The sequence below is a fragment of the Caretta caretta genome, chromosome 20 (genome assembly GCF_965140235.1).
Source record: "Caretta caretta isolate rCarCar2 chromosome 20, rCarCar1.hap1, whole genome shotgun sequence".
NCBI lineage: Eukaryota > Metazoa > Chordata > Testudines > Cheloniidae > Caretta > Caretta caretta.
In genome coordinates, this window is record NC_134225.1 from 1,209,759 (window position 1) to 1,237,512 (window position 27,754).

The 27,754-nt window shown below is 69.5% G+C and overlaps 1 protein-coding gene across 3 annotated transcripts; it reads left to right on the forward strand.

Annotated features, from left to right (window-relative positions):
• Window positions 1-329: 329 nt before the first annotated feature.
• PRPF40B (pre-mRNA processing factor 40B) lies at window positions 330-27,633 on the forward strand. Of its 3 annotated transcripts, none has more exons than XM_048831530.2 (27): window positions 330-385; window positions 2,315-2,395; window positions 3,128-3,271; window positions 3,918-3,992; window positions 4,446-4,473; window positions 4,772-4,797; window positions 5,038-5,115; window positions 5,722-5,832; window positions 6,155-6,275; window positions 7,126-7,150; window positions 7,614-7,778; window positions 8,340-8,454; window positions 8,751-8,815; window positions 9,090-9,254; window positions 10,101-10,209; window positions 19,336-19,486; window positions 20,410-20,543; window positions 23,147-23,285; window positions 24,014-24,105; window positions 24,637-24,753; window positions 24,836-24,973; window positions 25,490-25,585; window positions 25,906-25,986; window positions 26,288-26,390; window positions 26,523-26,584; window positions 26,692-26,796; window positions 27,422-27,633. In XM_048831530.2, exons 1-27 carry the CDS (start codon window positions 383-385, stop codon window positions 27,512-27,514), a joined length of 2,622 nt encoding a protein of 873 aa, XP_048687487.2. In that variant the 5' UTR covers window positions 330-382; the 3' UTR covers window positions 27,515-27,633. The 3 variants fall into 3 exon arrangements, with proteins under 3 accessions (XP_048687487.2, XP_048687488.2, XP_048687489.1); XM_048831531.2 differs by having other exon boundaries at window positions 23,171-23,285; XM_048831532.2 differs by lacking the exons at window positions 330-385; window positions 2,315-2,395; window positions 3,128-3,271; window positions 4,446-4,473 and having other exon boundaries at window positions 3,933-3,992.
• Window positions 27,634-27,754: the final 121 nt, after the last annotated feature.

Here is a 27,754-nt window from a genome sequence, read left to right on the forward strand (position 1 = left end):
CAGCCCCCGCTCCCCCCCCACAGCTGGGCACAGAACCCAGGAGTCCGGGCTCCCAACCCCCCCCCGCTCTAATCACCAACCCCTACTGCCCCCCCACAGCTGGGCACAGAACCCAGGAGTCCGGGCTCCCAGCTCCCCCCCCCCGCTCTAACCACTAGCCCCTACTGCCCCCCCAGCTGGGCACAGAACCCAGGAGTCCGGGCTCCCAACCACCAACCCCTACTGCCCCCCCCAGCTGGGCACAGAACCCAGGAGTCCGGGCCGGGGGCCCGCAGGCCGGCCCGGCAGCGAAGGGGTGCCGCCGTGGCCCCGCCCGGCCCGCCAATGGCAGCGCCGCTTACTGCCGGGTGGGCGCGCGGGCCCAGCTGACAGCGGCTCCGGCATGGTAACGTCCCGCTTTGTGCCCCGGCCCCCCCGCCCCCCCGGGAACGACCCCCCCGCCCGGCCCGAGCCCCCCCCGCGGGAACTGCCCCGCCCCCAGCACTGCCCCCCCCGCCCGGCCCGAGCCCCCCCCGCGGGAACTGCCCCGCCCCCAGCACTGCCCCCCCCGCCCTGCCCGACGCCCCCCCCGCGGGAACTGCCCCGTCCCGAGCCCTCCCCGCCCCCAGCACTGACCCTCCCGCCCGGCCCCACCCCTGGGAAATGCCCCCCCACCCGAGCCCCCCCTCCCCGGCAACTGCCCCGCCCCGCCCCGCCCGAGCCCCCCCCCCGGTACTCCCCCCCCCGCATGGGCTCAGCTCCTCTCCAGCACAGCCACCCCCCCACGCAGAGGCTGAGCCCTCCCGGGGCTGGCAGCTGGGGGGTGCCCCGGGACTGGGGCTTCTCCCTGCGCAGGAGCAGTGGGCCCCACACGCTGCCCCTGGGTCTGTGCCTGCCAGGCTGGGGGGCGGGGAGGTAAAAGGGGGGGCAGGGTTATCCCCCTGCCTTGATACAGACCCCCCCGCCCCCTCCACACACACGTCTCCAGGCCCCCTCCCCCACCCAGCCAGTGACCCCTGGCGGGGGCATATGTGCTGCAGGGGCTGGCAGCACGGGGCCGTGCCCGGCGCTGGGCAAAGGGCAGCCAATGTCCTCCAAATGAATCATGGACAGCCAGCCCCACCTGCCAGGCCCCGCCCCACCGGGCCTCAGCCTGCCCCGGGGTCCCCCGCCCCACCGGGCCTCAGCCTGCCCCGGGGTCCCCCGCCAGGCCCCATCCAACAGCCCTCAGCCTGGCCCCAGGCTCCCCCACCCATGCCCAGAAGGAGCAGCCCACTCATCCCTGGGCCTCTCCAGTGGGGCAGCCCACAGCAGGTGGGTGAGCAGCCATTTGTGGCCAAGGGGAGAGGGGTCATGATATGACACCTGCCCAGTGAGAGCTGAGACACCCAACTCGTTACACACAGGGTCCGTCAGCATTGCTACTGGCCTGGATCATCCTCAGCCCAGGGAGCTGCGGACCGGGCTCTGCATTCTGCTGGGGAGCGCGGTGTTCTGAACATAAAGATTGATCCGTCCCCATATGCATCCTCCATCCATCTATCCCATACACACCTTCTGTCCATCTATTCCATACGCACCCTCCATCCGGCCCCATACACACTATCTGTTCCATACGCACCCTCTATCCATCCCCATACGCACACTCTATCTAGCCATCTGCCTATCCCCATACGCTTCTTCCCTCCCTCCCTCCATCCAGCCATCCATCCCCATACACACTATCCATCTAACCCATACACACCCTGCATCCATCCATCCCCGTACACATACTCCATCAATCCATCTACTAATCCCCATACACACCCCCTGTCCATCCATCCATCCATCCCCATACACACTGTCTATTCCATATGCACCCTCTATCCATCCATCCCCATTTGCACCCTCTATGCATCTATCCCCATACACATTATCTACCCATCTATCACATATGCACCCTCCATCCATCCCCATAGGCACCCTCCATCCATCCATCCATCCCCTATGCAACCTTTATCTATCTATCCATCCCCATATTCATCTCCTGTCTGTCTATCCATCCATCCCCATACACAGCCTCTGTCAATCCATCTCAGGGAAGATGCAGCTTCTCTTTAGTCTGTGCTTCCCTGTCCTTTGCTTCACTTGTTTTCTGGTGTCTATTTTAGTTAAAATAAGATACGATTTAGTGTCTGCATGAGGACCCCCTATGTAAGATACTGCACAGCACTCCAGGCAGGGCTGGGCATGGAACCCAGGAGTCCTGACTCCCAGCCTCTCCTGCTCTCAGCACAAGACCATCCTTTCTTACCAGCTGTTTCCTGCATTTACTGTTCTCTCTTGCTGTTGACAGTCGGCTCAGGACTCCAGCAGCGGCCCTGCAGGGCAGCCGGCCCCGTATCCCGCTGCCCCCCCGATGATGCCTCCACCCTTTGTAAGTTACCTGTGCCTGGCGCCGCTTAGTCGCCAAACCAGCATGACCCACCCGTCCCAGAGCGCAGCGCAAAGGGGGAAGGAACGGCTGGCCTGGCCGTGTGGGATGACTGTGCAAAGTGCAGTACGCTGGCTGTGTGCGCGTGGGGTGGGGGTACGTGGGGTGGGGGTACGCTGGCTGTGTTTGCGTGGGGTGGGGGTGGGGGCGCATGCGGGTATGGGGGTGCACACGTGTGTGTGTGTGTGTACGAACATGTGGGTGGGGGTGGGGGCGCATGCGGGTATGGGGGTGCACACGTGTGTGTGTGTGTGCGTGTGCACGAACACGTGGGTGGGGGTGGGGGCGCATGCGGGTATGGGGGTGCGCACGTGTGTGTGTGTGCGTGTGCACGAACATGTGGGTGGGGGTGGGGGCGCATGCGGGTATGGGGGTGCACACGTGTGTGTGCGTGCGTGCGTGAGTGTGCACACTCGTTGCTCTGCGTTAGCTCAGACGGGGCAGCTCGTGCTGCCTTCGCGGGCGAGGGGAGCTGCCGGGGTGCGAAGCCCCCGCGCGGACGTGCTGCGGTGGTGACACGGAGGCACCCTGAGTGAGCTATGCCAGTGGCTGCTGTGGGGGCCGCGCAGAGTGGGGGGGGGTCCCTGGCTGGCCAGGGCCAGTCCCTTCAGCAGGGGGCTGCCCTGGGGCCGGGCTGAGCAGCAACATGCAGCCTGTGTCTCTTCTTGTTCCTAGATGCCTCCTCCTGGAATCCCCCCTCCTTTCCCCCCCATGGGACTCCCTCCTATCGGGCAGAGACCGCCAGCGATGCCCCCCATGCCCCCCGGCATGATGCCGCCTCTGCTCCCCCCCATGGCAGGGCCCCCACCCATAGGACAGGTAAAGGCACTCCCTTCATCTCTCTGTCTGAGCCCAGGGCCCCCCTGGAGCCTCCGCTCCAGGTGGAATGTCAGTGCAGGACCATGGCATCGCACACGTGGGACTCATCGTCTGGGAAGCAGGGGCCAGTTGGTTGGGGGGAGGGGGGATTGGGAGCCAGGACTCCTAGGTTCTATTCCCAGCTCTGGGAGGGAAACGGGGTCTGCTGGGGTAGAGCGGGGGAGGCTGGGAGCCAGGACTCCTGGGTTCTATCCCAGCACTGGTCTCATGGGCCTACGGCTGCAGGTCAGTCCCTCTCCCAGGCTGGGGGAAGTGGGGAAAGTGGCTGAGCAGTGTAACTCGGGGGAGGGGGCCGGGCTCTGGCGAGGGCTGGCTGGGCCAGGGGCTCTCTGCAGCCAAAAGTTTCCTGTTAAACCTCGATGATAAAGATGTTGGGAAAAGCCCCATGTGGATGTAGGTTCTGTGGCCCCATGTCCCTGTGGCCCCGATCCTGTGATCGGAGCCACGCTGCCGGTGTTCCATTGACACTGGTGGGGATCACAGGGTGGGGTTCTGAGCCAGAGGGTCCGGCCATTTCCCCAGCTCCATTGGCCCCGTGCCTGCCGGCTGATGTGCCAGGTTGCCATGCCACTTTTCTGTCCCCTAGATGCCACCCATGGTGCCTCCCATGATGCCAGGGATGCTGATGCCGGGGGTGCCAGCTGGTCCTGTTCCTGGAGTGGTGAGCATCCCTGGAACCTTCCCCTTTTCCAGCCAGCCATGCCCAGGCTCTCCAGACAGGCCCAGCGGCAGAGGCTGCCCGGGCTGACTTGAGGGTGGAACGTAGAGGGGTCTCAATGCCCGGGTCCTGCCCCTCTCCACGGGGGCCCCACTGCCAATACTTGTTTCCAGAAAAGAGCTCAGCATTAAAATGAAATGCCACCCTCGTGTGAGGGCGGGGGGGCCAGGACTCCTGGGTTCTTTTTCCAGTTCTGCTACTGACTTGCTCACTGCAGCATTGGATCACTCAGTGGCTGGCCTCATGACTCAGTTTCCCCGTCGCAGGCGGGGCTGGCTCTGAGCTCCCTGGGGTCGTTTGCAGAGGGATTCAGGGGGCCCTGGGTGGGGGAGTCTGGTGATGGGTTGGGTCCGAGCCACAGCCCCCAGGCTCACGGCCCCATTTCTCTTTTGGCAGGCGGCTCCTGGGACAGACCCAATTGGCGGTGAGTCCCAGGGTCCATCGCAGGGGGGTGGTCCATGGGGGAGCTGATGGCCGGTCCATCCTAGCAGGGGAGGGGGGAGCTGTCTGGAGGCTCAGGGAGGAGGGTGAAATATTTCTGCATCCCAGGGGAGCACCTGGGAGTCATGCCCGATCCTGAGGGGGGCCTGATCCTGTGCATGATGCAGGGTGCCCAGCCCTGCTAGTCTCTCTTAGGGATCTGTAACCCCCACTCTGACAGCAGCACCTGACAGCCCCCCCACTCCCAACCATCCCAGTAACATACAGTTCTTGTTTTCCAGCTACTCCGGCCCAGCCAGCTCCCACGGTGAGTAGCCTCCCCCGCATCAATGCTCAGCCACGCTGCCGTACAGGCTCCCCCCATCCCTAAGGAGCATTCATACCAGCCTCTTAACCCCCGTGAATAGCAGGGGGCTGCGGGTCAGGATTCAGGGGCACCGGCAGAGCTGGGGGGAGCTCAGGGCTGGGCTAGCAGGGGGCTGTGGTCAGGATTGAGGGGCACTCGCAGAGCTCCGGAGCTGATTCTTGTCACTCTTGTGCCCATTAGCTCCCGAATCCCATGGTGCCCCCCGTCCAGCAGAGCCTGATGGGCAGTGGCTCCCCCGCGCAGGATGTCCCCCGCAAGGTACTGTGTCCCGTCCCTTCCCGGTGGCTCTGGGGGGGTCGCTGGCCAGTGACGCGGCCCTCGTGGCTGGGGTGTGTGTCAAAAGCGGCAGAAGCACCCTAACAGTGGGGGCCCTGGCCTCCTGCCCTCCTCCCCCCCGTTCCGGTGCCCCTGGTGTGTGTGCTCCCAGCCAGATCCCAGTTTAACCCCTGCGGGAGGAACTGGAGACAACAGCCAGGAAAAGCCAAACAAGCCCCGTCCATCTACCAAGGGCCTGATCCTGCCACCAGGGGGCGCCACACCCCACTGCGCGCCGCAGGTCGCGGCGTGTCGCCCCCCGCCCCTTGCTCCAGTGGGGTGAGTTACCCCAGCATTTCCACCACCCCGGAGCGTGGCTCGGCAGGCCCAATCCTGACCCGACTGGCGTCATCTGGAGTTTTGCTGCTGGTTGCGGTGGGAGCAGGATCAGGCCCAGTGCTGTACAGGGAGGAGGCCGGGGCAGGGGCCCTGCACGGCCCTGGGGGGCAGGGTCCCTGCTGAGCTGTGTGGCCTTGGGAGGGCAGCTGGGAGGAGGACTGGGGGTCGGGGCTGGTTGGACCTGACCCTGCTCTTGCTTGTGGTGCCCAGAAGCCCCCATGGAGTGAGCACAGGGCCCCTGATGGGCGCGTTTACTTCTACAACCACAACTCCAAGCAGTCCACCTGGGAGAAGCCAGACGCGCTGAAGTCCAAAGCAGAGGTGAGTTCCTTCAGAGCCCTTCACCCAGCCCTGAGATGCAGCCACCTCTGGGGTGGGGCGCAGCAGCTGAGTGACAGCTGCACAGCAGTGCTAGAGAGCAGCTGGAAATGTGCCTGTGTGGCCAGGAGTAGATTAGGGGGACAGACTATAACATGAGGATTTAGACCTCAGCTCTTGTGAGCCAGTGGCCTGCTCCCCTCCCCGGGCTGGCATAGAACCCAGGAGTCCTGCATCCATTAGAACCACTGGTCAGTTTCCTCCCCATAGCCCTCCATTGGCATCGGCCCTGTGGCTCAAGGTGCCCTGCTCTCTCCCTCCGCAGCTGCTGCTGTCCCAGTGTCCCTGGAGGGAGTACAAGTCGGACACGGGCAAGTCTTACTACTACAACTCCCAGAGCAAGGAGTCGCGCTGGACCAAGCCCCGGGACCTGGACGAGCTGGAGGGTAAAGGGGGTGGGAGCCCAGGGAGCTGGGGACCAGGGCAACCACACCCTTGGGAGCATAGGCAGACTCCCCCGTGCCCCAGGCTGATGCTCCTGTCTGGGCTGCAGGGTAATCCCCATGTGGGCCGGGCTGGGGGTGCAGCCAGTGCCCCCTGGGTCTCTGTGCCCCAGCCTGTGAGTGGTCCCAGACCCCCCAGTGATCATCCCTGCCACGAGGGCAGGCGTCTGCGCCTGGGCTTCCAGGCTCCAGCCCTCCCGCGCCTCCCCTGAGCTCTGCCCAGGAGTCCCATCTCACTAGACTCCTGCTCTGAGATCTTGGGGACCCATTCAGAACAGGGGGTTGTTAGCCAGCAGGGCATAGCCCCCGTGTCCTGGGTGTGGCACGGGGAGGCAGAGGAGAAGCTGAAGTTGAGGCTGGCCAGTGCCAGGCTCCACCAGCTGGCTGCTGTGGATCTGCCATTCTCACTCTGCTCCTGTCTCTTGGTCCTGGGGGAGCCTGTGTCTCGGAGCCCAGCGCTTGGCCCAGCCTCCGGCACCTCTCAGGCACTCGCCCTGCTGAGCCGCCACGGCCCTGCCAAGCTCCTGGCATTAGGCTCAGCCCCTGGGGCTCCCGGTGCCTGGACAGATCCTGTGTCAAGGCAGGTCGGTTGCAACTAATCCTTAGCTGGCCAGTCGGACCAGCCACGTGCCCCAGACCTCAGGCCTGCTTTGTCCCGGGAGCAGCTTTAACTCTCTGCACCCGCCGGGCACAGAGGCAGAGCTCCTCACAGTGACACGTCCCCATGTTGGCCACCGGGCGCCACCCACCGGGCACCGAGTAACGGCCGGGCTCTTTGTTTCCCTCCTTGCAGCGCTCATCGAGGAGGAGGAGGCTGGGTGAGTGGCTGGCGTCTGCCCCTGGGGCTTGGACCCATTAGCTCTGACCCAGGGCGGTAAGAGCAGGGCGCCGGCACCCCCGGGGGCCAGAGGGGGCCAGGGCCCTCAGGAACGGGGACCCTTGGGGGCAAGAGCCCTCAGGAACACCCCCTAGGGGCCAGAGGAGCAGGGCCCTCAGGAACGGGGGCTGGGGGTGCACTCAGAAATGGGGCCCCCTAGGGCCAGAGAGGGGGGTACCCTCCAGAAGGCCATGGGTTTTGAGGGCAGGTACCTCCCTTGCTGGGGTGATGTGGGGAGGGCAGAGCAGAGACCACACCCCTGGCATGGAGCCTACAGGGGCCACCCTGCCCCTCATGGGTGTTGGGCCCCACTGAGCCATGAGCCCAGGGGACTGGCCCTCAGGACCCTGCGTGGGCCTCTGTGTCTCGCTAGACCCAGGCTCCGGCCTTCTCTGCTCTTCCAGGAAGCATCAGGAGACGCCGTCAGGCGCCTCTAGCCCCAGCCTGTCCTCAGCCGCCACGACGGACACGGAGGCCCCGGGTGGAGAGGAGCAGGAGACGTCTGTGCTGGGGAGTGTGGCCGAAGGCCCAGAGGAAGTGGCCCTGCAGCAGGAGGAAGTGACCAGCAGGTGACGGCGACCTAGGCTGGGGGGCTACAAGCAGGGACCCCCCCTACATATCGGGGGCGTTTGCTCTCCTCGGACACTGCGCACAGGAGCCAGTTGGCACCAGCAGGGCTGGTAACCGTGCGCAGGCCCACCTGAGCGCCGGGCACACCCAGCTCGCCGGGGATACCCTGGGCAGGAGCTGGGCCCCGTGGTGTCAGGCCCTGCTCCAGAGTGTGGAACGGAGACAACAGACGCAGGCTGGGAGAGATGATCCTGTCGGGGAGCGACGGGGCCCCCGGGCCTTCCCCCGGGATCCCCCCGTCGGGGAGCGACGGGGCCCCTGGCCCTTCCCCTGAGGGCAATTCTGCCCAGATCCACACCCCCCCACCAGGACCCTGTTTCTCTATCCTGACCTCATGCCCCATAGCCCTCCCTCCTCCACCCCCTGAGTGTTGCTGAGCCAAGCGGGATGCCCCCCTCCAGCCCTGCCTGTGCCCCTCTTCCACTCTGCCTGTGGCTCCCTGGTGTATGGCCCCCAGTGTTTCATGCCGTGACCCCAGTGTGTTTGTGTCCCCGGCACAGTGGTGACCCCAGCCGGCGGGAGGAGGAGGATGGGGGGGCCAGGGAGAGGTGCGCCTGCAGCTGGAGCACTAAGGATGAGGCCAAGCTGGCCTTTAAGGAGCTGCTGAAGGACAAGGTACCAGAGCAGGGAGCCAGGGCGGGGGGCTGGCCAGGGCAGGGGGCCTGTTTGTGGGGGGCTGGGGCTGGACAGGGCCAGGGGCCTGTTTCTGGGGGGCTGGGGCTGGACAGGGCCAGGGGCCTGTTTGTGGGGGGCTGGGGCTGGACAGGGCCAGGGGCCTGTTTGCGGGGGGCTGGGGCTGGCCAGGGCCGGGGGCCTGTTTGCGGGGGGCTGGGGCTGGCCAGGGCCGGGGGCCTGTTTGCGGGGGGCTGGGGCTGGCATGGTCCCAGCTGAGTCCCAGCGTTTGGTGTCAGGGCGTCCCCTCCAACACGTCGTGGGAGCTGGCCATGAAGATGATTGTGGACGATCCACGGTACAGGTAGGAACCAGCCCCACCACCGGCACCACCCCCCTTCCACGCTGGGTGCTTAGAGAAATGCAGTCCCCTGCAGGGAGTACCCGCCCCAGCCAGCGCTCCCACCCCGCTCCCCACAGCGCCCCCTGGGAGAGGCCGGGACTGTAGTACCCAGGAGCCCCCTCCCCAGCCAGCGCCCACTCCCCACAGCACCCCCGTTTCTGCCCTCGATGCTGGCCCCTCCACAGCAGCCAGTGAGGGCCTCTAACCCAGCCCAGCCCGTCCGGTGTGTGCCCAGTGCCCTGCCCAAGCTGAGCGAGAAGAAGCAGGCGTTCAATGCCTACAAGGCCCAGCGGGAGAAGGAGGAGAAGGAGGAGGCTCGGCTGAGGGCCAAGGAGGCCAAGGAGGAGCTGCAGCGTTTCCTGGAGCAGCACGAGCGGATGAGCTCCATTACCCACTACAGGTGTGGGCGGGCGCCGGGGGGGGGAGAGGGGCCGGGCAGGGCGGCTGGGAGGCTGTGCGGGGAGAACGGCCTGTTGAGGGGGACCCCTGTGTTTATGGGACCTGGCCTTGGGATGCTGGATGGAGGATCCCAGAGCAGGTGGAAGGTTAGGGGAGCACGCACACAGACAGCTATTAATATTCACGATCCAACCAACCCCTGTGTGCCTCCCCTCGCCAAGCCAGGGAAAGAACCCAGGAGTCCTGGTTCCCAGCCCCCCTGCTCTAACCCACTAGACCCCACTCCCCTCGTGCTGCCGGGGAGAGAATCCAGGAGTCCTTGCTTTAGCCACAGACCACCCTTCCCTGGCAGTTGACATGTGCGAGTCCGCTGTGGGCTGTTCTGCAGGGTCTGTGGCTAGCACGCGGGCGGGGAGGGAGGGAGTGGGGCTGAGAGCAGGTTCCGGGGTCCCCAGTTAGAAGGCATGGGGGAGGTGAGTGTCACCGGCTGGGGGGGCCCAGCAGGGCTGGGCTCTCGCCAGGGAAGCTGTTCCGGAGATGACTGAGGGAAGCAATCTTCGGGGTGGTGGGGAAGCCCTGGGGCATCTCCCCAGCCCAGAAGGGCAGTTTCAAAGCAGCTGGAGGAGCCCCTGCTAACGTCAGAAATCACCAACTGCGTCAGTCCTTCCAGGCGTCTCCGTCGCCTCTGCCCCTGAAGCCGCAGGAGCTGGGCCACGCCCTGCCCCGCTGGTTGCGCTCTGGCTCTGTCCCCATGGGGAAAAGCGTTTCACTGTGTGTCCTCACCGGGCCTGGGTGCGCAGTGAGAGCCAGGCCCAGTAACTACCCACCCTGGCCGTTCCCTTCCCAGGAAAGCTGAGCAGATGTTCGGGGAGCAGGAGGTTTGGGCTGTGGTCCCCGAGCGCGACCGCAAGGAGATCTACGATGACGTGCTCTTCTTCCTGGCCAAGAAGGAGAAGGTAACGGCGGGTCCCAGCTATGGCACAGGGCAGTGATGGGCCGGTGTGACCCTGCCTGGCGTCAGCGCAGAGCACTCGGCTGTCACGCTCCAGAACGGTGACAGGCCGGTGTGACCCTGCCCGGTGTCAGCACAGAGCACTCGGCTGTCACACTCCAGAACGGTGACGGGCCGGTGTGACCCTGCCTGGTGTCAGCATGGAGCCCACGCTGTCCCAGGCCGGTGTCAGGGCCGGTGTGACCCTGCCTGGCGTCGGCATGGAGCCCAGGCTGTCCCAGGCCGGTGTCAGGCCCGGTGTGACCCTGCCTGGCGTCGGCATGGAGCCCAGGCTGTCCCAGGCCAGTGTCAGGGCCGGTGTGACCCTGCCTGGCGTCAGTGCAGAGCACTCGGCTGTCATGCTCCAGAACAGTGACAGGCCGGTGTGACCCTGCCTGGCGTTGGCACGGAGCCCACGCTGTCCCAGGCCGGTGACAGGCCGGTGTGACCCTGCCTGGCGTCGGCATGGAGCCCAGGCTGTCCCAGGCCGGTGTCAGGGCTGGTGTGACCCCTGCCTGGCGTCAGCACAGAGACCAGACTGTCCCATAACAGTGTCGGGGCCCATGTGACCCTGCCTGGCATTGGTGCTGCGCGCCCGGCCATCACGCTCCATCCTGATTAAAAACGAATGCTGAACAAAACCCATGTGGCACATACTGATTGGCGTCTAATCTGGCTTGCGACTCGATCCCCGGGCACCAGTGTAAACGGAATCCTCATCATCCCCCCACGAGCCAAGCCATTTGCAGTGGCTTTGTCAGCCATCTGGGAGAGTGTATAAAATCTATACAGGAAACGTTCACAGCTGACGGCCGAGTGGGCGGAGAAGGACATAGTGATTCAACTGAGTAATTGGCTGCGTTGTAACCTGGGCATGTCCAGTGGTTTGGCACAGCCAAAGGTCACATCTCTAGGAGCCGGGAGGGAGGACAGGGCACTGCCTCCTGGCAAGCCGTGACTCCCAAAGGGACAGGGTCCGTGTGGGCAGCAGCTGAGCAGGAGCATGCTGTGGCTGAGAGGGCGAAGCGATGGGTGGATGTCTGAGCAAGAAGACGAAGGGAGATGGTGTCACCTCTCTATGCAGCACTGGTGAGACTGGATACTGTGTCCGCGCTTCCCAGCGGGGGCTGACAAATGGGGAAGGGCTCAGAGAAGAGTCACAAGAAGAGATGTGGAAAACTTGCCTGACAGTGAGAGAGCCAAGACCCTCAGTCAGCTTAGTGTATCCCAGAGACGGCTAAGCAGTGACTTGCTCTCTGTAGGAACGCACGTGGGGAGCTGTCTGAGAGCTCTGGGCTCCTTCAAAGGCAGAACAAGACCCAGGGGCTGGGGCAGACTAGAAACAGGGAACAATTTTTTGACAGGCTGGGGGATTAACCATTGAACAACTCACCCAGGCGTGGGGGGTCACTCGGGAGTCTGTAAATGGGATGTTGTGGCTCAGCCCCTAGCTCTGGGCTGGATGAGGGGTCCTAGGGCGTGATTCTCTGGCCCGGCTTATGCAGCTGGCCAGCGTTTCTCAGTCTCTTCAGGTCAAGAACCCCTTATTCGACGTCAAAACGTTCCCCACCCCCTACATTTACTGTGGAGCTGCGGGTGCTGCTGGCGCTCAGCCTGTGCGATGGATGGGGGGGCGGGTCCTGCTTCGAAGGGGACAGCGCACTGGAGGGGGAGTGAGATTTCCTTTGCTTTCGGCTGTAATCGCATTTTCAGCACCTTGTGGCCCCCCAGGGCCCGGCCTGCCGCGGGCCTGGATGATGAGAGCAGTGCTGCTGGCTGACCCAGCCCGGCTCAGGGGGAGCGTCGCCCACTGGGGGAGGGGGCCATGGCCACCGGCGCTATTGGCTTGCACTGCTGTAGCTGCTGCTGCGGGGGAGGCCGGTGGGGCCGTTGTAGCGGAAGGGAAGCCGTGCGGGGCCCTTGCAGCGGGCGGGCGGGAGGCCGTGCGGGGCCCTTGCAGCGGGCGGGCGGGAGGCCGTGCGGGGCCCTTGCAGCGGGCGGGCGGGAGGCCGTGTGGGGCCCTTGCAGCAGGAAGGAGGGTGGCCATGCGGTGCCCTTGCAGCGGGCGGGCGGGAGGGAGGCCGTGCGGTGCCCTTGCAGCGGGCGGGAGGCTGGCCGTGCGGGGCCCTTGCAGCGGGCGGGAGGCCGTATGGGGCCCTTGCAGCGGGCGGGCGGGAGGCCGTATGGGGCCCTTGCAGCGGGCGGGCGGCCGTATGGGGCCCTTGCAGCGGGCGGGCGGGAGGCCGTGCGGGGCCCTTGCAGCGGGCGGGCGGGCGGGAGGCCGTGCGGGGCCCTTGAAGCGGGTGGGCGGGAGGCCGTGTGGGGCCCTTGCAGCGGGCGGGCGGGCGGGAGGCCGTGCGGGGCACTTGTAGCAGGCGGGCGGGAGGGAGGCTGGCCGTGCGGGGCCCTTGCAGCGGGCGGGCGGGAGGCCATGTGGGGCCCTTGCAGCGGGCGGGCGGGAGGCCGGCCGTGTGGGGCCCTTGCAGCGGGCGGGCGGGAGGGAGGCCGGTCATGCGGTGCCCTTGCAGCGGGCGGGCGGGCGGGAGGCCGTATGGGGCCCTTGCAGCGGGCGGGCGGGAGGCCGTATGGGGCCCTTGCAGCGGGCGGGCGGGAGGGAGGCCGGTCATGCGGTGCCCTTGCAGCGGGCGGGCGGGCGGGCGGGAGGCCGTATGGGGCCCTTGCAGCGGGCGGGCGGGAGGCCGTATGGGGCCCTTGCAGCGGGCGGGCGGGCGGGAGACCGTGCGGGGCCCTTGCAGCGGGCGGGCGGGAAGCCGTATGGGGCCCTTGCAGAGGGCGGGCGGGAGGCCGTGCGGGGCCCTTGCAGCGGGCGGGAGGGAGGCCGTGCGGGGCCCTTGCAGCGGGCGGGCGGGCGGGAGGCCGTGCGGGGCCCTTGCAGCGGGCGGGCGGGCGGGAGGCCGTGCGGGGCCCTTGCAGCGGGCGGGCGGGAGGGAGGCCGTGCGGGGCCCTTGCAGCGGGCGGGCGGGAGGCCGTGTGGGGCCCTTGCAGCGGGCGGGTGGGAGGGAGGCCGGCCATGCGGTGCCCTTGCAGCGGGCGGGAGGCCGGCCGTGCGGTGCCCTTGCAGCGGGCGGGAGGCCGGCCGTGCGGGGCCCTTGCAGCGGGCGGGAGGCCGGCCGTGCGGGGCCCTTGCAGCGGGCGGGAGGCCGGCCGTGCGGGGCCCGTGCAGCGGGCGGGAGGCCGGCCGTGCGGGGCCCGTGCAGCGGGCGGGAGGCCGGCCGTGCGGGGCCCGTGCAGCGGGCGGGAGGCCGGCCGTGCGGGGCCCGTGCAGCGGGAGGGAGGCCGGCCGTGCGGGGCCCTTGCAGCGGGCGGGCGGGAGGCCGGCCGTGCGGGGCCCTTGCAGCTGGCGGGCGGGCGGGAGGCCGTGTGGGGCCCTTGCAGCGGGCGGGCGGGAGGGAGGCCGGCCATGCGGTGCCCTTGCAGCGGGCGGGAGGCTGGCCGTGCGGGGCCCTTGCAGCGGGCAGGAGGCCGGCCGTGCGGGGCCCTTGCAGCGGGCGGGAGGCCGTATGGGGCCCTTGCAGCGGGCGGGCGGGCGGGCGGGAGGCCGTATGGGGCCCTTGCAGCGGGCGGGCGGGAGGCCGTGCGGGGCCCTTGCAGCGGGCGGGAGGCTGGCCGTGTGGGGCCCTTGCAGCGGGCGGGCGGGCGGGAGGCCGGCCGTGCGGGGCCCTTGCAGCGGGCGGGCGGGCGGGCGGGAGGCCGTGTGGGGCCCTTGCAGCGGGCGGGCGGGTGGCCGGCCGTGTGGGGCCCTTGCAGCGGGCGGGCGGGCGGGAGGCTGGCCGTGCGGGGCCCTTGCAGCGGGCGGGCGGGCGGGAGGCCGGCCGTGCGGGGCCCTTGCAGCGGGCGGGCGGGCGGGAGGCTGGCCGTGCGGGGCCCTTGCAGCGGGCGGGCGGGCGGGAGGCTGGCCGTGTGGGGCCCTTGCAGCGGGCGGGCGGGCGGGCGGGAGGCCGTGTGGGGCCCTTGTAGCGGGCGGGCGGGAGGCCGGCCGGGCGGGGCCCTTGCAGCGGGCGGGCGGGAGGGAGGCCGTGCGGGGCCCTTGCAGCGGGCGGGCGGGCGGGAGGCCGTGCGGGGCCCTTGCAGCGGGCGGGCGGGAGGCTGGCCGTGCGGGGCCCTTGCAGCGGGCGGGCGGGCGGGAGGCTGGCCGTGCGGGGCCCTTGCAGCGGGCGGGCGGGCGGGAGGCTGGCCGTGCGGGGCCCTTGCAGCGGGCGGGCGGGCGGGAGGCCGTGCGGGGCCCTTGCAGCGGGCGGGCGGGAGGCTGGCCGTGCGGGGCCCTTGCAGCGGGCGGGCGGGCGGGAGGCCGTGTGTGGCCCTTGCAGCGGGCGCGCGGGCGGGAGGCCGTGTGGGGCCCTTGCAGCGGGCGGGCGGGAGGGAGGCCGGCCATGCGGTGCCCTTGCAGCGGGCGGGAGGCTGGCCGTGCGGGGCCCTTGCAGCGGGCGGGCGGGCGGGAGGCCGTGCGGGGCCCTTGCAGCGGGTGGGCGGGTGGGAGGCCGTGTGGGGCCCTTGCAGCGGGCGGGCGGGAGGCCGGCCGTGTGGGGCCCTTGCAGCGGGCGGGCGGGAGGCCATGTGGGGCCCTTGCTGCGGGCGGGCGGGAGGGAGGCCGGCCATGCGGTGCCCTTGCAGCGGGCGGGAGGCTGGCCGTGCGGGGCCCTTGCAGCGGGCAGGAGGCCGGCCGTGCGGGGCCCTTGCAGCGGGCGAGCGGGCGGGAGGCCGTATGGGGCCCTTGCAGCGGGCGGGCGGGCGGGCGGGAGGCCGTATGGGGCCCTTGCAGCGGGCGGGCGGGCGGGCGGGAGGCCGTATGGGGCCCTTGCAGCGGGCGGGCGGGAGGCCGTGCGGGGCCCTTGCAGCGGGCGGGAGGCTGGCCGTGCGGGGCCCTTGCAGCGGGCGGGCGGGCGGAGGCCATGTGGGGCCCTTGTAGCGGGCGGGCGGGAGGGAGGCCAGCCATGCAGTGCCCTTGCAGCGGGCGGGAGGCTGGCCGTGCGGGGCCCTTGCAGCGGGCGGGCGGGAGGCCGTGTGGGGCCCTTGCAGCGGGCGGGAGGCCGTGTGGGGCCCTTGCAGCGGGCGGGCGGGAGGGAGGCTGGCCATGCGGTGCCCTTGCAGCGGGCGGGAGGCTGGCCGTGTGGGGCCCTTGTAGCGGGCGGGCGGGCGGGAGACCGTGCGGGCCCTTGCAGCGGGCGGGCGGGAGGCCGTGTGGGGCCCTTGCAGCGGGCGGGCGGGCGGGAGGCCGTGTGGGGCCCTTGTAGCGGGCGGGCGGGAGGGAGGCCGTGCGGGGCCCTTGCAGCGGGTGGGCGGGCGGGAGGCCGTGTGGGGCCCTTGCAGCGGGCGGGCGGGAGGCCGGCCGTGTGGGGCCCTTGCAGCGGGCGGGCGGGCGGGAGGCCGTGTGGGGCCCTTGCAGCGGGCGGGCGGGAGGGAGGCCGGTCATGCGGTGCCCTTGCAGCGGGCGGGCGGGAGGCCGTATGGGGCCCTTGCAGCGGGCGGGCGGGAGGCCGTATGGGGCCCTTGCAGCGGGCGGGCGGGAGGCCGTATGGGGCCCTTGCAGCGGGCGGGCGGGAAGCCGTATGGGGCCCTTGCAGCGGGCGGGCGGGAGGCCGTGCGGGGCCCTTGCAGCGGGCGGGCGGGCGGGAGGGAGGCCGTGCGGGGCCCTTACAGCGGGCGGGCGGGCGGGCGGGAGGCCGTATGGGGCCCTTGCAGCGGGCGGACGGGCGGGCGGGCGGGAGGCCGTATGGGGCCCTTGCAGCGGGCGGGCGGGTGGGCGGGAGGCCGTATAGGGCCCTTGCAGCGGGCGGGCGGGCGGGAGGCCGTGCGGGGCCCTTGCAGTGGGCGGGCGGGCGGGAGGCCGTGCGGGGCCCTTGCAGCGGGCGGGCGGGCGGGGCGGGAGGCCGTATGGGGCCCTTGCAGCGGGCGGGCGGGCGGGAGGCCGTGCGGGGCCCTTGCAGCGGGCGGGCGGGCGGGAGGCCGTGCGGGGCCCTTGCAGCGGGCGGGCGGGCGGGAGGCTGGCCGTGTGGGGCCCTTGCAGCGGGCGGGCGGGCGGGAGGCCGTGTGGGGCCCTTGTAGCGGGCGGACGGGCGGGAGGCCGGCCGGGCGGGGCCCTTGCAGCGGGCGGGCGGGAGGGAGGCCGTGCGGGGCCCTTGCAGCGGGCGGGCGGGCGGGAGGCCGTGTGTGGCCCTTGCAGCGGGCGCGCGGGCGGGAGGCCGTGTGGGGCCCTTGTAGCGGGCGGGCGGGAGGGAGGCCGGCCATGCGGTGCCCTTGCAGCGGGCGGGAGGCTGGCCGTGCGGGGCCCTTGCAGCGGGCGGGCGGGCGGGAGGCCGTGCGGGGCCCTTGCAGCGGGTGGGCGGGCGGGAGGCCGTGTGGGGCCCTTGCAGCGGGCGGGCGGGAGGCCGGCCGTGTGGGGCCCTTGCAGCGGGCGGGCGGGAGGCCGTGTGGGGCCCTTGCAGCGGGCGGGCGGGAGGGAGGCCGGCCATGCGGTGCCCTTGCAGCAGGCGGGAGGCTGGCCGTGCGGGGCCCTTGCAGCGGGCAGGAGGCCGGCCGTGCGGGGCCCTTGCAGCGGGCGAGCGGGCGGGAGGCCGTATGGGGCCCTTGCAGCGGGCGGGCGGGCGGGAGGCCGTATGGGGCCCTTGCAGCGGGCGGGCGGGCGGGCGGGAGGCCGTATGGGGCCCTTGCAGCGGGCGGGCGGGAGGCCGTGCGGGGCCCTTGCAGCGGGCGGGAGGCTGGCCGTGCGGGGCCCTTGCAGCGGGCGGGCGGGCGGGAGGCTGGCCGTGTGGGGCCCTTGCAGCGGGCGGGCGGGCGGGCGGGAGGCCGTGTGGGGCCCTTGTAGCGGGCGGGCGGGAGGGAGGCTGGCCATGCAGTGCCCTTGCAGCGGGCTGGAGGCTGGCCGTGCGGGGCCCTTGCAGCGGGCGGGCGGGAGGCCGTGTGGGGCCCTTGCAGCGGGCGGGCGGGAGGGAGGCTGGCCATGCGGTGCCCTTGCAGCGGGCGGGAGGCTGGCCGTGCGGGGCCCTTGCAGCGGGCGGGCGGGCGGGAGGCCGTATGGTGCCCTTGCAGCGGGCGGGCGGGCGGGCGGGCGGGAGGCCGTATGGGGCCCTTGCAGCGGGCGGGCGGGCGGGCGGGAGGCCGTATGGGGCCCTTGCAGCAGGCGGGCGGGCGGGAGGCCGTGCGGGGCCCTTGCAGCGGGCGGGCGGGCGGGAGGCCGTGCGGGGCCCTTGCAGCGGGCGGGCGGGAGGCCGTGTGGGGCCCTTGCAGCGGGCGGGCGGGCGGGAGGCCGTGTGGGGCCCTTGTAGCGGGCGGGCGGGAGGGAGGGAGGCCGTGCGGGGCCCTTGCAGCGGGCGGGCGGGCGGGAGGCCGTGTGGGGCCCTTGCAGCGGGCGGGCGGGAGGGAGGCTGGCCATGCGGTGCCCTTGCAGCGGGCGGGAGGCTGGCCGTGCGGGGCCCTTGCAGCGGGCGGGCGGGCGGGCGGGAGGCCGTATGGGGCCCTTGCAGCGGGCGGGCGGGCGGGCGGCCGTATGGGGCCCTTGCAGCGGGCGGGCGGGCGGGAGGCCGTGCGGGGCCCTTGCAGCGGGCGGGCGGGCGGGAGGCCGTGCGGGGCCCTTGCAGCGGGCGGGCGGGAGGCCGTGTGGGGCCCTTGTAGCGGGCGGGCGGGCGGGAGGCCGTGTGGGGCCCTTGTAGCGGGCGGGCGGGAGGGAGGCCGTGCGGGGCCCTTGCAGCGGGCGGGCGGGAGGCCGGCCGTGTGGGGCCCTTGCAGCGGGCGGGCGGGCGGGAGGCCGTGTGGGGCCCTTGCAGCGGGCGGGCGGGAGGGAGGCCGGTCATGCGGTGCCCTTGCAGCGGGCGGGCGGGAGGCCGTATGGGGCCCTTGCAGCGGGCGGGCGGGAGGCCGTATGGGGCCCTTGCAGCGGGCGGGCGGGAGGCCGTATGGGGCCCTTGCAGCGGGCGGGCGGGCGGGCGGGAGGCCGTGCGGGGCCCTTGCAGCTGGCGGGCGGGCGGGCGGGAGGCCGTGCGGGGCCCTTGCAGCTGGCGGGCGGGCGGGAGGGAGGCCGTGCAGGGCCCTTGCAGCGGGCGGGCGGGCGGGCGGGAGGCCGTATGGGGCCCTTGCAGCGGGCGGACGGGCGGGCGGGCGGGAGGCCGTATGGGGCCCTTGCAGCGGGCGGGCGGGTGGGCGGGAGGCCGTATAGGGCCCTTGCAGCGGGCGGGCGGGCGGGAGGCCGTGCGGGGCCCTTGCAGTGGGCGGGTGGGCGGGAGGCCGTGCGGGGCCCTTGCAGCGGGCGGGCGGGCGGGAGGCCGTATGGGCCCCTTGCAGCGGGCGGGCGGGAGGCCGTGCGGGGCCCTTGCAGCGGGCGGGCGGGCGGGAGGCCGTGCGGGGCCCTTGTAGCGGGCGGGCGGGCGGGAGGCCGTGTGGGGCCCTTGCAGTGGGCGGGCGGGAGGGAGGCCATGCGGTGCCCATGCAGCGGGTGGGAGGCTGGCCCTGCGGGGCCCTTGCAGCGGGCGGGCGCCGTGCGGGGCCCTTGCAGCGGGCGGGCGGGCGGGAGGCCGTGTGGGGCCCTTGCAGCGGGCGGGTGGGAGGCCGGCCGTGTGGGGCCCTTGCAGCGGGCGGGCAGGCGGAAGGCCGTGTGGGGCCCTTGCAGCGGGCGGGCGGGAGGCCGGCCATGTGGGGCCCTTGCAGTGGGCGGGCGGGAGGCCGGCCGTGTGGGGCCCTTGCAGCGGGCGGGCGGGCGGGCGGGAGGCTGTGTGGGGCCCTTGCAGCGGGCGGGCGGGCGGGAGGGAGGCCGGTCATGCGGTGCCCTTGCAGCGGGCGGGAGGCTGGCCGTGCCGGGCCCTTGCAGCGGGCGGGCGGGCGGGCGGGAGGCCGTGCGGGGCCCTTGCAGCGGGCGGGCGGGCGGGAGGCCGTGCGGGGCCCTTGCAGCGGGCGGGCGGGAGGGAGGCCGTGCGGGGCCCTTGCAGCGGGCGGGCGGGAGGGAGGCCGTGCAGGGCCCTTGCAGCGGGCGGGCGGGCGGGAGGCCGTGCGGGGCCCTTGCAGCGGGCGGGCGGGAGGCCGCGTGTCCCAGGCTGGGTCCCTGCGACGGGGGCGTCTGACGCGGCCCGTCTCCTCCGCGCAGGAACACGCCAAGCAGCTGCGGAAGCGGAACATCCAGGCCCTGAAGAACATCCTGGACAGCATGAGCAACGTCAGCTTCCAGACCACCTGGTCCGAGGCCCAGCAGTACCTGATGGACAACCCCACCTTCGCCGAGGACCAGGACCTGCAGAGTGAGGGCATCCCCATGCCTCCCCCCGCCCCAAGTTAAATGGTACAGGCCAGCCATACCCCCACCCCACCCCAAGATAAATGGTACAGGCCAGCCATTTACTCCCCCCACCTCAAGATAAATGGTACAGGCCAGCCATTGCTCCCTGCCCCAAAAATGGTACAGGCCAGCCACACCCTTTCTCCCAGGAAGGTGCCTTCTGGTTGCACATATCTCTCTAGTCTCAGGGGCCCCTTTCAATAGATGTTTTCGAAGGACCCGTCCTGTCTCCCCAAGATGGTACATTCCAAGGGGATTGAGAGTCAAGACTTCTGCACCCCATTGTCTAACCATTACACCATCTGCCCCCCTCTCAGCAACACTGATAGAACCCAGGAGTCCTGGTGCCCAGCCTCCTCCGCCCTTTGCTCTAACCCACCAGACCTCACTGCCCACCCAGAGCCTGGGTAGAACTCAGGTGTCCTGGGTCTCTCCTACTCTAACCCCCTGGACCCCCTCCCCTTCCAAAGCCAGCAGTATAACCCAGGAGTCCTGGTGCCCAGCCTTCCCGCTCTAACCCACCAGACTTCATTGCCCACCCAGAGCTGGGGTAGACCCCAGGAGTCTTGGCCACCAGACCTGCCTGTTGTAACTCAGTGGGCCCCTCTCCTTCTTGGGCCAGGGGTAGAACCCAGGAATCCTGGCCCCAGCACCCCACCCTAACCCACTGGGTCCCCCTCCCCTTTCAGAGCCAGGGGTAGAACCAGAGGCCTTGCTCCCAGCCCCTGCTCTGTAACCATGGGACATCCCTCTAGACGAGGGACAAAGGGTTGTTATTGTATCCCACCAACTCCCCCTCCATGGTCCCATGCTAGCCCAGCTCCTTCCTGCCCTACCCGACCTGGTGCCATCTCTCCCCGCTCAACCCCCCTGCGCCTCTTGCAGACATGGACAAGGAGGATGCACTGATCTGCTTCGAGGAGCACATCCGCACGCTGGAGAAGGAGGAGGAGGAGGAAAAGGAGAAGACAAGGCTGCGTGAGAGACGCCAGCACCGCAAGAACAGAGAAGCCTTCCAGGTATCTGTGCCCTGAGGTCTGGAAGAGGTGGGGATGCCCTAGCGGTGGGTGAGGGCTCTGGGCCTGGGCTCAGCAGAGCAAGGCGGCCTGTAGGTGTAGCTGGAGGCTGCCTGCCACTTTGGGGGACATCAAGGACTCGGCAGAAGCACGGATGGCCTGGCAGGGGGACCGGGTGCTGGGCTGGGAGGAGGGCGTATCTGGAGAGAGCTCGGTGTCTGGTCACTATTAGCCGAACCCCTTCCATGTCCAGAGCAGGACAGGTCATTGCACATCAGCAGGGTTTAAAGAGCTCGGTGGTTGGCCCCTGGTTACTGGAATGCCTCCTCCTGTACTTGTTCCAGCAGTTCTGGTTTGGGCAGCGTCTCCCCTTCCCGTCCTCCTTCCCCGCCACCTGGCTCTGTCTGCGAGGGCCATGGGGTCAGGAGCCTGGACAGGAGAGCAGAATGCGACTGTTCTGTGCTGCAGGGAGCCAGGGCGCCTGGGTTCTATTCCTGGCTCCACCCCAGGCTGGGTGGGTTGCTCAGGGCTCAGTGCTGAAGCTTGGAAGTCAGAGGGAGTTTGGGACTGTGGCTGCAGCTGGAGGCGGATCAGTCCCTTCCCCTCCCTGTGCCCGAGTGAACAACATTGACCCAGCTCCCGGGGCACTAAGGCAAGGTCTAAGGGGCCCTTAGAGCTTGTTCCCCAGGTGGCCGCCAGGGGGCACCCTGCAGTGCGCAGAGCACCTGGCCGCCTGCGTGCGGGCAGCAGGGTCAGAGCAGGGCCCCAGGGAGGGGCTCCAGGAGCTTTGTAGCCCAGACCCGTCTACCCTTCAGGTCTGTACGTACAGCGTAGTACGACCTAGCTGCATGGCTCAGGGCAGTGGAAAATGCCTGCCCTGAGAGACTTAGTAAGGCCGACTGACCCCCTGGGGCAGGCAGTGCTAGGCCAGCTGGAGAACTCGTCCCTCGACCTAGTTACCGCCTCGCGAGGGGGCAGATTTACGATGGCGCCAGCCCCCTCTGCCCTGGCTGTGGCAAGTGTCTGCACGGCAGCACGACAGAGGCCCGTCTGCAGCGCTTGGAGCCCACCCAGCACCTCGCCCGAGGTCCCCAAGGCAGCCGGAGACAGAGCAGGACTAGAACCCAGGTCTCCTGAGTCCCAGCCTCCCTCTCTACTCCTGTCCTCGTTCGCCACATTCCTTCCGTGACCCAGCCCTGCTGCCCACAGATAACCATCCGCCAGGAACCCCCTGCCGCGGGCAGCTAAAATCCCCCTTCGGGCAGAGCAACCTTCTCTGCAGGAGAGCGTCTGGGAGGATCCAGCTGGTACCCCAGCCTGGGCGCCCTGGACTGGCCATCCAGGGAGTGGCCAGCAGGGGGCAGCAGCTACTTAAGACCCTTTCCTACGGCAAAGCCACCCAGCTTGTCACCAGCTGATGCTGCAGTTGGCTCTGCGTTTGGGCCACGATCACGGGTGATGGCGTGACTGGGCCGTGGCCCGGTGCTCGTTCTCTCTCCATGGCGGGGCAGACGGGCCGTGGCCCGGTGCTCGTTCTCTCTCCATGGCGGGGCAGACGGGCCGTGGCCCGGTGCTCGTTCTCTCTCCATGGCGGGGAAGACGGGCCGTGGCCCGGTGCTCGTTCTCTCTCCATGGCGGGGCAGACGGGCCGTGGCCCGGTGCTCGTTCTCTCTCCATGGCGGGGCAGACGGGCCGTGGCCCGGTGCTCGTTCTCTCTCCATGGCGGGGCAGACGGGCCGTGGCCCGGTGCTCGTTCTCTCTCCATGGCGGGGCAGACGGGCCGTGGCCCGGTGCTCGTTCTCTCTCCATGGCGGGGCAGACGGGCCGTGGCCCGGTGCTCGTTCTCTCTCCATGGCGGGGCAGACGGGCCGTGGCCCGGTGCTCTCTCTCTCTCCATGGCGGGGCAGACGGGCGGTGCTCTCTCTCTCCATGGCCTGGCTCTCCACAGAGAGAACTGGAATTGGAAGAGGTTCCGAAAAGGGCAGCAAAAATGATTAGAGGTATGAATAGGGCTGCCATATGAGGAGAGATTAATAAGACTGCGACTTTTCAGCTTGGAAAAGAGACAACTAAGTGGGGATATGCTAGAGGTCTATAAAACCATGACTAGCGGGGAGTAAAGTGGTATTTACTCCTACTCATTACACGAGAACTGGGGGTAACCATATGACATTAATAGGCAGCAGGTTTAAAACGAACCAAAGGAAGTATCTCTTCACAAAACGCAGTCAACAGGGTTCTAAAAAGACCTAGATAAGTTCATGGAGGCTAGGTCCATCAATGGCTATTAGCCAGGCTGGGCAGGGATGGTGGCCTCCGTCTGCCAGAGCTGGGAATGGGCGACGGGGATGGATCACTTGGTGATTCCCTGTTCTGTTCATTCCCTCGGGGGCCCCTGGCACTGGCCGCTGTCTGCACACAGGAGACTGGGCTAGATGGACCTTGGGTCTGACCCACTCTGACAGTCCTGATTTTCTGTTTCACAGTGCAGAGGGGTCGTGTGATCCATGCCGCTCCCCCTACTGTTTGGAGGGGCCACGGGGGGCGGGGCTCAGGTGTGCTCGGGGGAGGGGCTGATCTCCAAGTTCTCTCTCGCTCTATCGTAGAATAACAGGCTGCTTCTTGCCCAGGCCTTTCTGGATGAGCTGCATGACAAGGGGCAGCTGCACTCCATGTCCACCTGGATGGAGCTGTACCCGGCGCTCAGTGCCGACACCCGCTTTGCCAACATGCTGGGCCAGCCCGGTAAGGAGCGGTGTGGCCGCGGGGGGCGGGGGGCGAGGGACCATGGGGGAGAGCCGGAGCCTGGCCCGGAGCCCCGGGGGGCGCGTGTTAAAGGACCAGCCGTGACTGCAGCAGGAGCCCAAAAGAGGTGGAGCTCCTGCTCCCGGGTAGAGCCGGGGGGGCCCAGTGGGGTGGGTTCCTGGGGGATGGGTAGCGTTGCCCCTCCCCCCCATGACAGCCGGGAAAGCGCAGAGCAGAGAAGGGACTCGCCCGAGGGGCAGAGGCTGTGATGCCGAAGCAGAGCTGAGGGGTCTGAGCACCAGGCGTCCCTGGGTTCCAATCCCCGCCCGGCCGGGTCCCCTTCCTGCACGGCCCTGCTGGGGCTTAGTGAGCTGCCCGGGCCTCATTTGACAGTGTTCAGTGAGGCCGCATCAAGTGCTTAGTGAGGGGACTGGAAAATAGACTAGCTGTAAGAGGGGGGGCTGGGAGCCAGGACTCCTGGGTTCTGTGCCCTGCTCTGGGAGGGGAGTCGTGTCTAGTGGTTAGAGCAGGGGCTGGGAACCAGGAGTCCTGGGTTCTGTTGCCCACTCGTGATGTGACTGCCCTGTGCAATGACCTGCCTGCCTGAGGCGGGATGTTAATTAAGGAGCATAGTGTGCTGGGGGCTTCTCTGGAGCCCGGCAGCCCCCCCATCCTGGTGCCATGCTGGGTGTCCTGGCAGGGCCTGTAATGCCGCCCCCTCTGCTCAGGCTCCACCCCCCTGGACTTGTTTAAATTCTACGTGGAGGATCTCAAGGCTCGTTTCCATGACGAGAAGAAGATCATCAAGGACATCTTAAAGGTGAGGGCATGCAGCTGCCTCTGCCCGTGGGGTGTGGGGTCCTGTCTGACCAGCTTCCCCAGCCCCTGATTGTCCTGCTGTGTGGAGGGGGCCTTGGACTGGCACGGCCCCTCTGCCCGGCCTCACGTGCCCAGCCTGCCAGGCTCCTGTCCTCTCTGCAGGTGCGTTACACCTTGCGGCTGAAGTGTGAAGCCAGTGCCCCCAGCCATAGGTTGGGGAGAGCTAACCCAGGCATCCGGGCCACAGTCCAGCTCTGCTCATTTCATCGTCTCTCTAAAACTCCCATGCTTTGCAGAGGATGTGGACCTGTTCTTTGCATCCCGTCCTAAACAGCTGCCATGCCCCACCCCAGAGATGGCTGCATTTCAGGGCTAGGGAGAAGCAAACTCTATGTACCACACTGTATGTGCAGGGGGACGGGGACTCCCCCTGTTCTGTTCTGTTCTGGGCACAGCCCTGTTCTGGGCACAGCCACTGCTGGCCCTGGGGACGGGGATGGGACATGGGTGACCCCTGCCTCTGTCCTGGCAGGATCGCGGCTTCGGCGTGGAGGTGAACACGACCTTCGAGGACTTCGCCCACGTGATCAGCTTTGACAAGAGGGCAGCCACGCTGGACGCAGGCAACATCAAGCTCACCTTTAACAGCGTATGTGGGGCGGGGCGGGGTGGGGCTGAGCTGGGCCTGGCCCCCACCCTGTGGCATTAACCCCTTGGTGTCTGCCCCACAGCTGCTGGAGAAGGCTGAGGCGCGGGAGCGGGAGCGGGAGAAGGAGGAAGTGCGCAAGCTGCGCCGCCGGGAAGCAGCCTTCAAGAGCATGCTGAAGCAGGCGGCCCCACCCCTGGAGCCCGGCTCCTCCTGGGACGAGGTATGGGGGGACCCGATCCCCTCCATCGCCTGGACCCCGGGCAACATCACTCGCCAGGCCAGCCCCTCACCCCGGCGTCGCCCCCTAGCTCCAGCCCCTCACCCCGGCGTCACTCCCTGGCTCTAGCCCCTCCTCACCCCGGCATCACCCTCCCAGACAGAGCCCCTCACCCTGCTGTCACCCCCCCCAGGCTGTCCTGCAGGGCAGTGCTGGTGTGAGCTGTCCCCATCTACTGTGCATGGCTCCTCCTCCCCCCCCAGTGGACACAGGGAGCTTCGTGCCAATTCTTTGGCTCCATGGCTGAGGTTAGAGATTGAAGGAGTCACCAAAGAGCCCGGTGACAGCCTGGAGCCCCCGCCATGCTGTGTGGTCTGGCCCCCAGGGCAGGGGGTGGCCGTGCCTTGAGGCTGTGCCGTGGGCAGGGGGGTGGCCGTGCCGTGGGGCAGGGGGTGGCCGTGCCGTGTGCTTTGCCACAGGGGAGGGCCCGGGCTGTCCCCCAGCTCCCTGTCTCGGCAGGTGCGGGAGCGCTTCGTCAGTGACCTGGCCTTCGAGCAGATCACGCTGGAGTCGGAGCGGATCCGGCTCTTCAGGGAGTTCCTCCAGGTGGTGGAGGTGAGGAGGGGGCAGGGCCTGGCCCCAGCTGGGTGCGGGGCTACAGGGCCATGCTCTGGCTGGCAAAAGAGTCCGGGGCCGTGTGGAGGGGGTGGGGCTGTGGCCCGGGACAGGGGGAGGGGCTCTGGGGCCCTGTGTGGAGGGGGTGGGGCTGTGCCCCAGGGGGCTCTGGGTCCCATGTGGAAGGGATGGCAGCTCTTGGGCTACCCGCTGTCTCCTTTCCACCTCGCTGTGCCCTGAGTGACCCCTGCCCCATGGGGCCATGCCGGGCGGGGCCTGTGGGGCTGGGAGCTGACAGGCTGTGGGTCTGTGCCCCACAGAACGAGTGCCAGCACTACCATGCCAAGGCCAAGAAACACACCAAGAGAGTCAGGAAGCACCATCGGAAGCGCTCGCAGTCGGTGAGACCTGGGGCCAGGACGGGGGGGCCGGGCAGCTGGAAGCAGGGCAAGGCCTGGGGTCACCCAGAGCCAGCCCTGAGGGAGAGGGAGGGGTGCCAGGGCTGCAGCCCAGATATCCCCAGGGAGGAGCTGGGCCTGGAGCCCTGAGAGGTGTGGATGCCCATTGGTGCTGGTGGATGGGTGGGGGAGAGCAGGGGATTTAGGGCCTGGGGGGCCCTGGGGCCCTGCTCAGAGGGGTTGGTTGGGGTGAGGGGGGCCAGCCTGGGTCATGTTAACCCCCCTCCCCTCCCCTCCCCACCAGGGCTCAGAGTCGGAGCTGGAGCCCCATCAGCAGCGGGCCCAGAAGAGGAAGAAGCGGAATCACTCGGAGTCCGGCTCGGAGCTCTCCTCCTCCCCCGACTCAGGTGGGAGCTGGGGCTGCCCTGGGCAGGGGGAGGGACTGGGCCCGTGCCCTGCCCCGTGGCACCCGGGCACGGCTGGGCCCCGCGCTCTGGTGCCCCTTGGCCGCGCCTGCCTGACGCCCCCTCTGCCCACAGATCTCAGCTCCCGCAAGTCCAGAAAGCAGAAGAAGAAAAGCAAGAAGAAGAGGCACAAATCGGTGAGAGCAGCGCGGGCGGGGAGGGCGCTGGTGGAATCCCCCTGCCCCCCACGGCCCAGCCAGTCTCTGCTTCGCCCCCCACCCTGAGCCCCTGCCCTGTGTTACAGAACAGCCCCCAGAGCGAGAGCGAGCGAGGGAAGGAGAAAGGCGGGAAGGGGAAGGAGCCGGAGGGGCAACGGCGCTCCCCCCAGCGCAGCTTCAAGAGGGAGAAGGTAAGTGGGGGGCAGGGGAGGTGGAAGTGCTGGCTTTGGGGGGCAGGGGACAGCATCAGATGACGGGTCGGGGTAAGAGGGTCTAGAGGCAGATGGGGGCCAGGATGGCGGCTGCAGGGCAGGTAGGGGTCAGGGACGCCGGCTGTGGGGCAGGCAGGGGGGCAGGATGCCGGCTGTGGGGCAGGTAGGGGGCAGGGACACCAGCTGTGGGGCAGGTTGTGGGGCAGGCAGGGGGCAGGGACGCCAGCTGTGGGGCAGGTAGGGGGCAGGATGCTGGCTGTTGCGCAGGTTGCGGGGCAGGTAGGGGGAAGGGACGCCGGCTGTGGGGCAGGCAGGGACGGGACGCCGGCTGTGGGGCAGGTTGTGGGGCAGGCAGGGACGGGACGCCGGCTGTGGGGCAGGCAGGGGGGCAGGGACGCTGGCTGTGGGGCAGGTTGTGGGGCAGGCAGGGACGGGACGCCGGCTGCGGGGCAGGGACGCCGGCTGTGGGGCAGGCAGGGACGGGACGCCGGCTGTGGGGCAGGCAGGGGGGCAGGGACGCCAGCTGCGGGGCAGGCAGGGGGGGCAGGGACGCCGGCTGCGGGGCAGGCAGGCTGCCCCCTGATCTCTCCCCGCCCCCACGCAGAGCGTCTGGGACACGTCGGACAGCGAGCCGAGCGAGGGCGAGCTGGAGAAGCGGCGTCGGACGCTGCTGCAGCAGCTGGACAACGATCCGTAGCCAGGTCTGCGGGACTTGCTGAGCTGGGGCCCCTGGGGCCCCCGCCGCCCCCTGCCCAGCCTGGGCCGAGGCTCTGGACAGCTTGGGGCGGGCGAGGGGCTGCCGCTCTTCCCCAGGACTGGGGGCGTCTGAGAGAGCGGGGGGGGGGGCCCCCGCTGCGCCCAGGACTCCTTCCCCCCGTCCCTGTGGATCCCCCCGCGCCCGAGGACCTGGCGCTGCCGTGACCCCCTCCGCTTGGCC